General features: G+C 46.9%; 1 protein-coding gene across 2 annotated transcripts in view; it reads right to left on the minus strand.

Annotated features, from left to right (window-relative positions):
- Positions 1 to 17,198, minus strand: part of aebp2 (AE binding protein 2) — a 56,672-nt gene that overhangs the window by 14,715 nt on the left and 24,759 nt on the right. For both annotated transcript variants that reach the window (XM_083662915.1, XM_083662914.1), the window contains exon 6: positions 12,268 to 12,335. In XM_083662915.1, coding sequence (XP_083519041.1) covers positions 12,268 to 12,335 — 68 coding nt within the window. The remainder of the gene's footprint in view (positions 1 to 12,267; positions 12,336 to 17,198) is intronic.

A 17,198-nucleotide genomic window follows, 5' to 3' on the forward strand; every position in this document is an offset into this window, starting at 1 on the left:
GGTGAGGTGAGGGAGCGAGTGAGGCACGGTGCAGAGAGGAGGTGAGGTGAGGGAGCGAGCGAGGCACGGTGCAGAGAGGAGGTGAGGTGAGGGAGCGAGTGAGGCGCGGTGCAGAGAGGAGGTGAGGTGAGGGAGCGAGTGAGGCGCGGTGCAGAGAGGAGGTGAGGTGAGTGAGTGAGCGAGGCGCGGTGCAGAGAGGAGGTGAGGTGAGTGAGCGAGCGAGGCGCGGTGCAGAGAGAGAGAGAAACAAAGAGCTTAGCGAGTCGACTGCCCCTCCCCTCCCTCCTCCAGCCCCCCTCCCTCTCCACCCCCAGCATTCCCCCCGTCACCATGTGCGTCATCACAGGAGCCCCCAGAGATACAGACACACACACATGCACACGCACGCATGCGCACACACACACGCACGCACGCACGCACGCACGCACGCACGCACACACACACACACACACACACACACACACACACACACACACACACACACACACACACACACACACACACACACACACACACACACACACACACACACACACACACACACACACACAGCAGGCAGGCAACCGGCCAGCCAAATCACTCACTCACACGCCTAGTCAGCCCATTCAGCGGGCCGGCGTGCAGGTAGCATTTCACACATTATACATTCACACATTCAGCACTGTACTGTGTGCAGATACATTTAACACTGTACTGTGTGCAGAGACATTTAACACTGTACTGTGTGTGCAGAGACATTTAACACTGTACTGTGTGTGCAGAGACATTTAACACTGTACTGTGTGTGCAGAGACATTTAACACTGTACTGTGTGCAGAGACATTTAACACTGTACTGTGTGCAGAGACATTTAACACTGTACTGTGTGTGCAGAGACATTTACCACTGTACTGTGTGTGCAGAGACATTTACCACTGTACTGTGTGTGCAGAGACATTTAACACTGTACTGTGTGTGCAGAGACATTTACCACTGTACTGTGTGTGCAGAGACATTTAACACTGTACTGTGTGCAGAGACATTTAACACTGTACTGTGTATGCAGAGACATTTAACACTGTACTGTGTGCAGAGACATTTAACACTGTACTGTGTGCAGAGACATGTAACACTGTACTGTGTGCAGAGACATTTAACACTGTACTGTGTGTGCAGAGACATTTAACACTGTACTGTGTGCAGAGACATTTAACACTGTACTGTGTGTGCAGAGACATTTAACACTGTACTGTGTGTGCAGAGACATTTAACACTGTACTGTGTGCAGAGACATTTAACACTGTACTGTGTGTGCAGAGACATTTAACACTGTACTGTGTGTGCAGAGACATTTAACACTGTACTGTGTGCAGAGACATTTAACACTGTACTGTGTGTGCAGAGACATTTAACACTGTACTGTGTGTGCAGAGACATTTAACACTGTACTGTGTGCAGAGACATTTAACACTGTACTGTGTGTGCAGAGACATTTAACACTGTACTGTGTGTGCAGAGACATTTAACACTGTACTGTGTGTGCAGAGACATTTAACACTGTACTGTGTGTGCAGAGACATTTAACACTGTACTGTGTGCAGAGACATTTAACACTGTACTGTGTGTGCAGAGACATTTAACACTGTACTGTGTGCAGAGACATTTAACACTGTACTGTGTGTGCAGAGACATTTAACACTGTACTGTGTGTGCAGAGACATTTAACACTGTACTGTGTGTGCAGATACATTTAACACTGTACTGTGTGTGCAGAGACATTTAACACTGTACTGTGTGCAGAGACATTTAACACTGTACTGTGTGCAGAGACATTTAACACTGTACTGTGTGTGCAGAGACATTTAACACTGTACTGTGTGTAGAGACATTTAACACTGTACTGTGTGTGCAGAGACATTTAACACTGTACTGTGTGCAGAGACATTTAACACTGTACTGTGTGTGCAGAGACATTTAACACTGTACTGTGTGTGCAGAGACATTTAACACTGTACTGTGTGTGCAGAGACATTTAACACTGTACTGTGTGTGCAGAGACATTTAACACTGTACTGTGTGCAGAGACATTTAACACTGTACTGTGTGTGCAGAGACATTTAACACTGTGCTGTGTGTGCAGAGACATTTAACACTGTGCTGTGTGTGAAGAGACATTTAACACTGTGCTGTGTGTGCAGAGACATTTAACACTGTGCTGTGTGTGAAGAGACATTTAACACTGTACTGTGTGTGCAGAGACATTTAACACTGTACTGTGTGTGCAGAGACATTTAACACTGTACTGTGTGCAGAGACATTTAACACTGTGCTGTGTGTGCAGAGACATTTAACACTGTACTGTGTGCAGAGACATTTAACACTGTACTGTGTGCAGAGACATTTAACACTGTACTGTGTGTGCAGAGACATTTAACACTGTACTGTGTGCAGAGACATTTAACACTGTACTGTGTGCAGAGACATTTAACACTGTACTGTGTGTGCAGAGACATTTAACACTGTACTGTGTGTGCAGAGACATTTAACACTGTACTGTGTGTGCAGAGACATTTAACACTGTACTGTGTGCAGAGACATTTAACACTGTACTCTGTGCAGAGACATTTAACACTGTACTGTGTGTGCAGAGACATTTAACACTGTACTGTGTGTGCAGAGACAGATGACAAAAGAGACAGAGAGACATTGAGAGAGGGAAGAAGGAGAAAGCGAGAGAGGTAGAGGGAGAGAAGGGAAAAACACTGAGAATGATAAAGGTAGCTTAATAAAGTGATTGTACAATTTGCAGCCGAACTGGGTAAAAGGATAGTTTTGTGGGTTGTTTTCTCCTACAGTACGTACCAGATGGGTGGGGTTTGCCATACAGGACAATTCAATGAGTATCACAAAGTTGAGACAATCACAGCAGTGTACTTGAAATTTACCTGAATCTCAACTGTCCTGATGGGTGAAATCCAACCCATCTGGAAGTCATCAGGTAAGAATTATTTGCATACAGCATATGACCCAAGTTTGATTTGTACACTACTGCAGATGTGAATCAGGATCATTCATGGGAATTTGTGTGTGTGTGTGTGTGTGTGTGTGTGTGTGTGTGTGTGTGTGTGTGTGTGTGCGGCCTGCTAGTGAACACACACACACACACACACACACACACACACACACACACACACACACACACACACACACACACACACACACACACACACGGTTAATGACATGCATGCAAGTGTTACAAAAAGTGTAGGAGTTATAGAGCAAGAACACAACAATGGGAGAGCAGAGCCCAGAGGCTAATGATTTGTAGGCAAAAAGCCTAACTCCCAACACCCCTGTGCTTCAACAGAAATGGACTGGCCCATCTGATAAGTGACTACTGCTCCTCAACATAATTCTACACTGACATTACACTCACTATGCCTTTATTTATTGATACAAACTAAAAACACAGCAGGGTGCAGTAACTAGGGTTGTCAAAAATATCGATAGTATCGATAAAAGTCAATACTAAAAAGTTTAAATGGATACAATACTCAGTTGCAACTGTATCAATATCAGCAGTGCTTTCTCTTCATGAAAACTCAACCATACCACTGATTTCTCTCTCCCTGTCATCATTGGTGGGTATCTTTTGCTTCAACAACTTCAAAGTATTCTGATAGGCTGATGACTAGAGCAGGGGTAATCTGCTGTGTTGTGATAGGCTGATGACTAGAGCAGGTGTAATCTGCTGTGTTGTGATAGGCTGATGACTGGAGCAGGGGTAATCTGCTGTGTTCTGATAGGCTGATGACTAGAGCAGGGGTAATCTGCTGTGTTATGATAGGCTGATGACTAGAGCAGGGGTAAACTGCTGTGTTGTGATAGGCTGATGACTAGAGCAGGTGTAATCTGCTGTGTTTTGATAGGCTGATGACTAGAGCAGGGGTAATCTGCTGTGTTATGATAGGCTGATGACTAGAGCAGGTGTAATCTGCTGTGTTATGATAGGCTGATGACTAGAGCAGGTGTAATCTGCTGTGTTATGATAGGCTGATGACTAGAGCAGGTGTAATCTGCTGTGTTATGACAGGCTGATGACTAGAGCAGGTGTAATCTGCTGTGTTATGATAGGCTGATGACTAGAGCAGGTGTAATCTGCTGTGTTATGATAGGCTGATGACTAGAGCAGGTGTAATCTGCTGTGTTATGATATTCTGATGACTAGAGCAGGTGTAATCTGCTGTGTTATGATAGGCTGATGACTAGAGCAGGGGTAATCTGCTGTGTTATGATAGGCTGATGACTAGAGCAGGTGTAATCTGCTGTGTTCTGATAGGCTGATGACTAGAGCAGGGGTCATCTGCTGTGTTATGATAGGCTGATGACTAGAGCAGGGGTAATCTGCTGTGTAAGGGCAAAGTTTTTAATGAGTTTGATCAGGCCTAGATGATGGAGAAACGTGCATCTGTCTTTGTTTATTTTGTATGTCTCTTGATGTGTTGTCATCCCCCCCGGTGTGGTATCGAAAATGGCATCGAGTATCGTTATTTTCCTGGGTGTCGGTATCGAAAGTAGAAATTCTAGTATCGTGACATCCCTAGCAGTAACAAAATGTTAAAACACACAACACAATTGAACATTTTATTGCCACAGTTAAAAAATAAAGTGTGAAAAGAGTCTTCTCAGCAGGTTTCCTGTTTGGAAAGAGGGAAAAGAATACAAGTAGTAGAAAGTAGGAAAAAGAAAGGACAATGGAGAAATAGAGAGAATGGTCATGCGCTTGTGAGAGTACTTGAGCATGGAGGAAATGATGGCAAGAGACATCTGGTTAATCTGCTAAAACATGTCCAGTTAACTGTGTGTTTTAACCAGGTTTTAACTAGTCTCTTCCCAGACTCAAATATTACGTTGAATCACTGCGCTCCGCATACTACATAAGTGAGTCTGTATCAGTTAACAGCCCCTGCTGGTTTTGAAGGCGGGTTGAAACTGAATGAGTGACAGGTTGTAGCACCGATGAGAGAGCGGGTCAAAAAATGGGCTGCGCCTCCCGTGTCGTCTGATCGCAAAGTCGTTACTGATTGGACAGGACTGAATCCATTACTGGCATATGACTGGTCAAGTGAACGGTTCCCTCCCATAACCAGCCCTCTGAGGGAAAGTGTCCCAGACCCAGAGGGAGATCTGCAGCATGCAGTAATGTAGTGTATCAGCGTAAGAACTCTCATGGGTGTGGCGTTGAGACTAGGTTTTAACCTACTAGGAACGCTCTCGATTCCTAGGCTGGAGACTCTGGAGATGATGCGCCATGACATCACAACTGCCCGAGTGACATGACATCACAGTTGAGCAATCACAGTTGGTTGAGTGATATCACCGATGATGACATCACATTCGTGAGAGACACTGCCACCCAATTTTAATGAGAGATAAGATATGGAGGTATTGTTTGTGTTGTGTTGATAGATTTTAAAGATAGGGAAACTAACGCACATCAGTGTTAATTTCGTGCACTAAAGCTAAAACTAGACTAAAACAAGCCTTTTTCCCTGGTGAAAACTAGATGCTAACAAAATAAAAACAAAGCTGCGATGACAAGAACTATGAGGAAATCTATTGACATTTTCGTCAACGAATAAAAACGAGACAAAAATGTTAGGGAGGGATGGATTGGAGAGAGATCCAATCGGAACAACAGAAGAAGTTAAACAGTTAAATCTGTGTCTGTACTGCACGTTCAAACCTTAATATCACTGCATAATAACATCTCTCCAGTGAGTTTGGAAATTCTAGAGAAACATTTAAACAATGCATTACACTTTAACTAAGCCCGTTAGATTTTCGACTAAATCTACGGTAGATTTATGCCATGTCCACACGGAGACGAGTTTAGGTGTATCCGCTAAAGTTTATTCTCGTATAGACGTTTTGTCCAGACGGACCCAGCGTTCTGGGAGTATACGTTCTGGGAGTATACACTAATTTTTGAAACCGGGTCCCAGAGTGATTAAATCTGAAGACGCCACCCTTGCATTTCCGTGTTTACAACCCATACGCATCTTTCCTGAACCGATGACGCCATAGCCCCACCTCTCTCCACCAGCAACAATAACAATCATGGCAGTAGCGTTCGTGCTAGAGCAGCTACTGAGCCTGTTGGGGATCTTGCAGCAAAATATAATGCTCCTCTATTACCACCGTCAGCAACAAGTGGAGGACACGGAGAACAGCGTGTACAACATCCTCAGGGCTCCACACAGCTGACTCTTCCCATCCACCCCTCCCCTCCCTTCATCGGATATTTCCCAATTTCCTATTACAATAACACAAACAAAATCAGGCTTAACGTGTTAGATAGAAATTATATTTATTTTTAATACAACATGCAATTCTGGAATATTTTAATATTGGACAAAATGAAATGAAATGAAATGTAAACCCTGAGTGTAACCGACATACTCGGCTTGCCCTATATATAGCCCTCGCAAATACAACGTGAATAGGGAAGTGGGGCTGAGGAACAGACGGTTGCACTGTGATGTCTGTGATGTCCGCTCGTGTCCACTCCAACAAGACTTGAGCTTACTTGACCGACTTTTTCAATAAAAACACATTTATGCCATGAGTTTATATAATGTATATTTATGTTGCATCATTTAGCCTGTGCTGTGATGTGCAGGAGCGGCCAATACGCTGGGATATGTTCGCAACATGTCTAAAGATCATGGAAGTGGATGATATCAGGAACGTCACCGATAGTTAAAGGAAGGCTTTACCGTGGGGGATATGAATATATATTAAATCTCACGCCCCTAAGGTTTTCGAATCCGTTGAAATTTTTGAAATTGGAGCTTCACTCCCAGAGATATCAAGCATCTCTCACATATTTTTTGGGCCAGCCGACGCGTTTCGCGTCATCTGGCCCAAGTCCGCCTTGCGGAAGTCGTGCACCTATGAACTACAACTGTTGTGAGCCATGGTCCCGCCTCTAGAGGTCCTCCACGCCCCTTCAGAGGTCTTCAACAAAAACGAAAAGGCAGCCATCTTTTTCAACCGCCAAGCCTGCTGTAGCTAATATTAGCTTCCCATAGTTCCTTTCAAAGAGACCAATCTCGGGAACGGAAGCACGGACAGACACGGGACTGGCGGCATTGGAAAGCTCGTCAAATTTTACATCTAGTAGTAGGTGGGTTGAAGTAACGAAATCAACGCTGAGCAATGTACCCGTTTTTACACATTTTTACAGAAAATAGTTACAACATCAGATGTGCGTAACTCCTACGAAAATGCCTTAAAATGCATGAATTTTTTTTTATGAAGACATCTCCCGACATATATACTACCGTTTAAATTTGGTGCAATTTGGAGGCAATTTTATTTTCGATTTATTTCTGTATGTTTTATTGTCGAAGCCTTCTTCTTCTTCTTCTTTGAGTTTTATGGCGGTTGGCAAACATATATGTGCATTACCGCCACCTACTGGTGTTTGATATCAGCCCAATGCCTGAGGGGTGGGCATGAAAACGAAGGCCACGCGAGCCCAGTGCATTGTGGGAAATGTAGTATTTCGAGTCCCCGCACCCGCACCTCCCCCCCACCACCCCCCCCCCCACACACACAGAGTGGATTTCGGTTGATATCTCTGTGAGTAAACCTCCAATTTCAAAAATTTCAACGGATTCGAAAACCTTAGGGGCGTGAGATTTAATATATATTCATATCCCCCACGGAAAAGCCGGCCTTTAACGTTCTATATTGTAGGCTACAGGGAGACCATCAGCCCTGCTGAACAGCTCTGCATTTGCCTGTATATGTTTAATCATTTTATTCATCGACATGGCAAACCTCCCCGCAAAGCCAAGGGTTTAAGTTGCTCGCTACAGTGAGATACACATTATAGACTGTGCGCCCCTAGAGGTTGTATGCCATTATTGACGAGATTGTCTTATTCTCTGTTTTTGGTGTACTTTGTGGCAGCATTACAGCACCACTTACCGGCATATATTCTACAGCGGTTTCAGTGGTTTCATGTGGATACACACATTTCTTGAAACGATTCCATGTTTATGGAAAACCTTTCTGAAACGAAAAAAAAAAAAGATTGCTTCCGTCTCCGTGTGGACATGGCCTTAGTCGACTAAAATCGTATTGCCGACCGTGCCAGACCAGTGTAGAGGAAGGCTCTTTGGCGAAAGCTGTTTGAAAAGTTGCTTTATTCTTTATTGGGTGGCTGTAATATCTCTTTCCTCTTTAATGGCGGGGGGGGGAAGGCAGTGGGAAGACGAGAACCAGTCCTGCTCAAAGTAGCATTACAGTTTGGTTTAGGCGTGAGTTAGTGTCCTCGGGCGAGGCAATCCTCCAATGACAGAGGAGGACCTGCTGAGCATTAAACACACAGTAAACATGTGTGTGTGTGTGTGTGTGTGTGTGTGTGTGTGTGTGTGTGTGTGTGTGTGTGTGTGTGTGTGTGTGTGTGTGTGTGTGTGTGTGAGTGTGTGTGTGTGTGTGTGTACTGTACATTCCACTCCAAAGTCAATGTAAACCTGTCAGAGTGTGATGTGGTGGTGATGAGTTATTAAAGTCGCTGGAAACCAAAATCCACAAAAACCTTCTAACTATTAGATTTAGGGTCTTATGTGAGTAATTGTGTGCCTCAGAAAGTGGTTTACATTACTTTCAACCCTAACCCCAAAAATCGACACTTTTCTACAAGGTCTGGATTTCCATTTCCTCATTGAAGAGAGCGGTGCGCGCGGTGCTAAAATGCATGATCTTATCACGTCATAAGATTTAATCGAATCACACACACGCATGCACGCACACGCGCACACACACACTGTAGCGCTGTGCACTCGCAGCGGCAGAGCAGAGATCTCTTCCTCTCTGTCAGTACGCTATGCGCGGAGCAACGCGCGAACACACACACACACACACACACACACACACACACACACACACACACACACACCCCCATCTCTCTTTCCTTCTCTCCCTCTCTCTCCGTTAACGTTAACTCTCTCCGTTAACGGAGAGAGAGGTCTCCTCCGAGAGAGAGAGAGAGGGAAATTTCCCTGCTGCAGACGGGACACGCCCACACAGTCCGCGCCGAGAAAATACACTCTAAAATCGAATTGATTCTCATGACTTTTGCCATGACTGTCAAACCTAAATTTGATGTGATGAACTCAAACTGCTAAATAATTAAAATGTCACACAGGAGAGCTGCACTGGGAGGGGAGCAGGTCTGCATGTCACACAGATGCGTGTCATACAAACACACACACATGCATGTGTGCGCGCACACACATGCATGTGTGCGCGCACACACATGCATGTGTGCGCACACACACACACACACACACACACACACACACACACACACACACACACACACACACAGCTTTTTAAAAGACCAAAACCAACCATCATCACACATTCTCCACCCAAAGACTCCATTCAGTCACAGCAAAGCCAAATCAAGACAAATGTCTTGATTTTATTTTCCACAGGAGACTGTTATTTGGCCGCCTTCTTTATGAGGCACAAATGTATATTGTGAGTGAGACCTCTGTGGGGCGGGTGCCAGAGTAGTGGAGCCTGGATTGATGGCTGGCTCCAGGCCTTGAAGCTCCCAGCGGTGGTGGCAGGAGCAATATGTTTGTCACAGAAGCAGCACGGCACGCGGAATATAAAACAGCTTACCGTACATGATATGTGTTTAGACCTCAGCAAGAAATGACTCCGGGAGAAGTCCTATGTCCTTTTAAACTTTGCTAAATGCTAAATGGACTGCATTTATATTGCGCTTTTCTACTCTAGCGCGACCAGTCAAGGCGCTTTACAACACATCGCCTACATTGATTCACACTCATTCATTCATACAGCGATGGCAGCGTGCTGGCACCATCGTCGGAGCAATCTGGGGTACCCCTACCTTGCCTAAGGAGGAGCCGGGGGTCGAAACACCAACCTTCTTTTGTTACTTCCATGAGTTTGCAACAGCGTTAAACGTTGTTAATTATGCACACTTTCAGAATACAATCATGATCATTACTACTACTACTACTAGTATTAATAATAATTCTTATTTTGTACTTTATTTAAATTTGGTTGCTGAAGGGACTTGACTGTCTGTGCGTATTCTACTGTTTGTTATTGAACAGCGTGTAGGGGGTCCAGGACAGCGAGCATGGGCCTGCCTCCCTCTCTGGTGAGCTGCTGCTGGGTTCATGTTCAGAGGTGTTCGTTCGTCACAGTTATTCATTAAGCCAAACGGAGTTCATGAGTACCAGTCACAATGTGAAGGCATTGCTCCATACATACATTAATACATGTGACTATCCACATTCACATACATTAATACATGTGACTATCCACATTCTCACTGCTGATCACACACAGACACACAGATACACACACACACACTTCAATCTCCTGAGTGGAAGTGGTAAAGTTAGTGCTGTAAGGGGATAATGCAGCCAGCCTCACAGTAGAAGCCATCAGCATGACCCCCCCCCCCCCCCCTCCCTCCCTCACCTCCTCCCATCCTCACATTTCTCAGTCTCTCCCACCCTCTCTCTCTCTCATTTCGCTCCCCCCTCCCGTATCTCCCTCTCCTCCCTCCTCCGTCTGCCCCCCCCCTTCTTTCCATGATCCATCCTGCCTCTATCTCTCTCCATCCATCTCCATCTCTGTCTCTCTGGTTGGGATTCATCCCAGGACTTTTCCCCAGGTCACCTCTCTCTCTCTCTCTCTCTCTCTCTCTCTCTCTCTCTCTCTCTCTCTCTCTCTCTCTCTCTCTCTCTCTCTCTCTCCTCTCTCTTCTCTCTCTCTCTCTCTCTCTCTCTCTCTCTCTCTCTCTCTCTCTCTTTCTCTCTCTCTCTCTCTCTCTCTCTGGGCCTGATTCAGACAGCAGCACATGTGGGGTGAGGAGGGGAGTGCAGAGGTGTAGCAGAGCAGAGGGGGACAAAAAGAGAGAGAGAGGTGGGAAGGAGGGGCGAGAGAGGGGTGGGGTGGTGGGGGCGGGGCTTTAGATACATGTTCTTCGGATGCTGTCGGCTGCGATGTACTTCACGTTGCATCATCCCGGTGCTGTCTTTGCTCTCTGTATCTCCATGCATCGCCCACCCCCACCATCTCTGTATCTCCATGCCCCGCCCACACCCGCCATCTCTTCTCTCTCTCTTCCACCTCCTTCCTTCTCTCCTTGATAATGCCCCGAGTCTTTCTCTTCATCTCCGCGCTGCTCCTCCTCTCCTCTCCTCTTCGTCACCAGCTCGGTGGCCTTGTGGTCTGAGTGTCCGCCCTGAGACTGGGAGGTCGTGAGTTCGATCCCCGGCCGAGTCATACCAAAGACTATAAAAATGGGACCCATTTGCCTCCCTGCTTGGCATTCAGCATCAAAGGGTTGGAATTGGGGGGTTAGATCACCATATGATTCCCGAGCGCAGCGCACGCTGCTGCTCACCGCTCCCCCAGGGGATGGGTCAAATGCGGAGAACAAATTTCACACATTGTGTGACAATCAGTGAGACTTTACCTTTACTCTCTCTCCCTGTGGACTGGAATGGGACCTGGGCAGGAGTGTGGATTGTGGACTGGCAGGGGTGTGGACTGTGGACTGGAAGGGGACCTGGGCAGGACTGTGGACTGGAAGGGGACCTGGGCAGGACTGTGGACTGGAAGGGGACCTGGGCAGGGCTGTGGACTGGAAGGGGACCTGGGCAGTGGTGTGGACTGTGGACTGGAAGGGGACCTGGGCAGTGGTGTGGACTGTGGACTGGAAGGGGACCTGGGCAGGGGTGTGGACTGTGGACTGGAAGGGGACCTGGGCAGGAGTGTGGACTGGAAGGGGACCTGGGCAGGGGTGTGGACTGTGGACTGGAAGGGGACCTGGGCAGGAGTGTGGACTGGAAGGGGACCTGGGCAGGAGTGTGGATTGTGGACTGGAAGGGGACCTGGGCAGGGGTGTGGACTGTGGACTGGAAGGGGACCTGGGCTCCTCGCACTGGGAGCTATCCACTATAAATATTAGCTCAGCCAGGAGAGGAACATTGGGGAGATTTATAGACAGTGAGTCCTGGCGTAAAGGAAAGGTGGGCGTGTTGAGTACAGGAGTGGATGGAAAGAGGATCTGTCAGAGACAGGTACACACATACACTACTAGATAGATAGGCATCATATGTGCATGTAAACGCCACTGTTGCTCGAGGAGGGAGAAAAAAGGCCAGGCTTGACGAATGGTACATAGAGATATATAGTGTAGGGCGGTCAAGCTTCACTCACATGTCTTCAGGTGTCCAGTGCAGGAGGATCTTCACCTTACCAGAACCCTCTTTCCTCCTGGCCAGCACCTGCACAGAGGAGACCAGTCACGCTACAGAAAGAACAAACACTGAAGAAGAAGCTCAAACGCAGACTCTGGCTATCTTCTCACTGCCATGACAGTATGGCTTGACCCTGCCACGTTGCATGGTGCCTTAAGGACCTGGAACCAGCTCCACCCAATCAGAGTCAATCCCAGTCCAGGGGGTGTGGCCAAAGCACCCAATTTGTGCTGAAAAAGATCATTTAATCCACAGAATCTAAAATTGAGTATGTGGAGCGATATTTATGTTTGTTTTGTATGTTTCAATTCTGTGTCCGGCCACAGCTACGCCGTTTCAAGTGCGATCGGGCTGAAACTTTCAGGGGGTGTAAAGGGCACCAGTGCGGGTGACCTGACTGACAGAGCCGGATTTTTTAAATCAAGATAGCTAATGATGTGATGTCATCAGTGATGTCATAAGGGCGCGCACGCACGCACGCACACACGCACGCACGCACGCGCACACACACACACACACACACACACACACACACACACGGAGGCATTATGACAAGACTGATCATCAGTGATGTCACACACACACACACACACACACACACACACACACACACGCGCACATAAGGAGACATTGTGCCAAGACTGATTAGTGATGTCATAGGGGGGCACACACACACACTGATGTCATCAGTGACATCATAATGGGGCACACACACACGCACACACAAGGAGGCATTGTGACATCACTGATGCAATAACACTTAGTGAGCAACACACGCGCGCACGCCAACAGGGCAGGCGAGGCCGAGCTACGGGCGAGGCCGTGCAGCAGCCGAGCCTAGGCATCGGGCACGCGAGAAGCCTAGTATAGTACAATTTTAAAAAAGTACAAGGCAATCTTGTGCTTTTATCAGCATTACATTTGCATTAGTGCGTCTGGCACCCCACTGCCACATTTGTCTGTTGAGACTTCAAAGACATGCCCCGCCCCCCACCCCCCCCCCCCCACATCTCACCCAGTGACACAGTGGCTGATCATTACACTAATAACCAATGAGCTCTCTTAATAATGCATGCTGCACGCGCTCAGTCACGTTTCTATTTCCAGTGGGATCTATCCCACATTCCACTGCAACAACGTACAGAAGAGACGAGGCCGTTTTTCAAATCCCGGCAGCACGAGCCAGATACCTCAACGATACGGAGACTTGACCGAGACGTGCGGATCGCATAGTGGACATTCCTGAGAGCCTGGAACATAATATACATGAAGCTAGACAGTGATCAGTGATCGCCATGAACACGTCATTGCTCTCTCTGTGGATAATGTCAGCAGCTCAGACAGGCCTGGAGGGGCTGAGAGAGTTTCCATTGTTTTCTGCAGTAACAGAGCCAAGTCATCCAAGTGCAATTGGGTTTTGTTTTGTTACCTAATTAACGACGGATAACGACGTGATCTGCGTGCAAAGCCCCAAAAGTATTAGTGCTTTCTACTTTAGAAAATACAGTAGGAACAGTTAACGGTTTCGCTGACCTATATATATACAGTATTATATACTCTCTTTTTTTTGCATTTGGTCCATCATGCTGTGATGGTTTATAGTGAACCTGGTCTGGAATTTGCACAAATATTTTGAGTGGGGGAAAGAAAAGCTAGAAAAAATAACCGGGGTCGTCCAAAATAGCTCCAGATACAATCTCTTGCGTCAATTGGCTATTTTTTTTTGTTCGGGTTGTCTATTTTTAGGGCGGTGATGGTGAATGAGCTCACATGTGAAGAACTTCTCTTACGCACATGGATATCTGAAATGGTTTCTGTGCCTCTCGGGACCGGCTGAGGCTTTGATGGAAACTGGTTTGAGGACAGGAGCGAGAGGAGGCTCCACTGAGAGAAGACACAGACTGACAGAGACCTGAGGAGGAGGCTCCACTGAGAGAAGACACAGACTGACAGAGACCTGAGGAGGAGGCTCCACTGAGAGAAGACACAGACTGACAGAGAGGAGGCTCCACTGAGAGAAGACACAGACTGACAGAGACCTAGAATCTCTCTCCTCCTCCTCTCCTTCCTGCCCTCCCACTCTTTAGCCATTATCATCAACCTCAATCTGGATTATTTATCTCAATGATCTGACAATTTAGCTTCTTTTTTTTTAAAATCCTCACAACTTCTGCCAAGCAGGAAAATAAGACTAATTTACATATCATTATTTGTCATACTTCTTTTTTATTATCTATCACATTCCCTCCCTTTGAATATCTGTGCAACTCTTCTTAGGGACCAATCGGTGGAGGCCCTGCTGTTTAGGTTCGTTTATTCCATTTCGGATCACACAGGTGCCGGGCGCTTGTGTATGTGGTGCGCACGGCGCACGCCATTCCGTTTTCCTGGGTGAAATCTGGGGGTGTGGTGGGATGTTACCCAGCCCCATGGTGTGTTGAGGCCGGCTCCTTAAGCTGCGTTCACACCGACCTATTAAAGTTGGTCGCTGGCGTCGAGTTTACATACAAAATCAATGCAAACGAGCGATTGAGCGTATATTCGCCTGGGAGAATAATCGCTGGGCGTCCGAGCGGCAGAGACAGAGCGACAGGGAGAAAATACGCTCGTCGCTCAAGATGAAATATTCCAACTCGAGCAAAAATACGCTGGCATCAGTCGCTCGCTGTTCAACGCTGATTGGCTGCCGTGTGAGAGCGAGTCAAGGATCGCTCTGGCTTGGAACAAACCGCTGGTTTATTGTGTGGCAACAAACCGCATTGACAGGCTGACAGCTGACATGAAGTGAAGTCTGTACTACCGGTATGCAGCTCGCATTAGGAGCACGCTGATAGGCTTTAGCTTGTAAACAACGACGGGAGCTCGTAGTGGACAAACAGCATGACATTGCGTAACGTTATATCCCCCACATGTCCGTCATTTCGTGTGCCTGTTGATGAGCGATTTAAACAGAGCGACAGAGCGATTCCAAAGGGTTGACTTGAGCGACAGAGCGAAAAATAAATATCTCGGTGTGAACGCACTTTTAGTGAGGGATGAAAGCAGAGAGGCTGGTGGGACGTTACCCAGTCTCAACGCCAGAACCATGAGAGTTCTTACGCTGATACACTATGTTACTGCATGCTGCAGATCTCTCTCTGGTTCTGATACACTACGTTACTGCATGCTGCAGAGCTCTCTCTGGGTCTGATACACTATGTTACTGCATGCTGCAGAGCTCTCTCTGGGTCTGATACACTATGTTACTGCATGCTGCAGATCTCTCTCTGGGTCTGATACACTACGTTACTGCATGCTGCAGAGCTCTCTCTGGGTCTGATACACTATGTTACTGCATGCTGCAGAGCTCTCTCTGGGTCTGATACACTATGTTACTGCATGCTGCAGAGCTCTCTCTGGGTCTGATACACTACGTTACTGCATGCTGCAGAGCTCTCTCTGGGTCTGATACACTATGTTACTGCATGCTGCAGATCTCTCTCTGGGTCTGATACACTACATTACTGCATGCTGCAGAGATCTCTCTGGGTCTGATACACTACGTTACTGCATGCTGCAGAGCTCTCTCTGGGTCTGATACACTACGTTACTGCATGCTGCAGATCTCTCTCTGGGTCTGATACACTATGTTACTGCATGCTGCAGAGCTCTCTCTGGGTCTGATACACTACGTTACTGCATGCTGTAGATCTCTCTCTGGGTCTGATACACTATGTTACTGCATGCTGCAGAGCTCTCTCTGGGTCTGATACACTACGTTACTGCATGCTGCAGATCTCTCTCTGGGTCTGATACACTATGTTACTGCATGCTGCAGAGATCTCTCTGGGTCTGATACACTACGTTACTGCATGCTGCAGATCTCTCTCTGGGTCTGATACACTAAATTACTGCATGCTGCAGAGCTCTCTCTGGGTCTGATACACTACGTTACTGCATGCTGCAGATCTCTCTCTGGGTCTGGGACACTTTCCCTCAGCCGGCTGGTTATGGGAGGGAACCGTTCACTTGGCCAGTGATATACAGTACCAGTGGTGGATTCAGTCCTCTCCAATCAGTAACGACTTTGCGATCAGACGACACGGGAGGCGCAGCCGATTTTTTGAACCGCCCTCTCTTATCGGTGCTACGACCTGTCACTCATTCAATTTCAACCCGCCTTCAAAAACCAGCAGTGGCTGTGAAGTGGCACAATACTCATTTATGTAGTACGCAGCGATTCAACGTAATATTTGAGTCTGTGGAGAGACTAGAGACGTTACCCAGCCCCATGGTGTGTTGAGGCCTGCTCCTTAGTGAGGGATGAAAGCAGAGAGGCTGATGGGACGTTACCCAGCCCCATGGTGTGTGTAGCTCAGCATTATGGTCTTTAAGGCCAGATGATTTGAATAGCCCTGTATCATGGTTACAGTCTCAAGGGCTCCACAACGCCCAGATTATGAAACAATATATGAAAATGACGCCACTTAAACTCTGAATGGGAACAAGGAAAATCCCAATGAAAAACAAAAACAAAAAAACACACGCCATAGAGCTCAACAGTCACATGACTTTTCGTGATGTCATTTGACCCAGAAGCAAGTTCTGCATTCATTTTCTCCATAGACATTGAGATAAATCCTTATAGAACGAGTTTTGAGGCTGGAACCAAGCCGACCGGTCTTCCAGAGAATGGTGAGTGACCATAAAACCAGACGCACTGGAACGCATTGAGAGCGGAACGCGGAAATACTGCGTCAGAACTTCCGACATCTGACTTTCAATGGAAGGCAGCATTAAAAAAAAAAAAAAACTCTCGTAACGGACAAGCCCGTCTTTTATTGTCACACGAACACCACAATACATGCATGCGGCCACAACACACTCATGCTGACGGTGGCCGGTGAAAAG

This window comes from Poromitra crassiceps, assembly GCF_964638095.1.
Source record: "Poromitra crassiceps genome assembly, chromosome: 30".
Lineage (NCBI taxonomy): Eukaryota > Metazoa > Chordata > Actinopteri > Beryciformes > Melamphaidae > Poromitra > Poromitra crassiceps.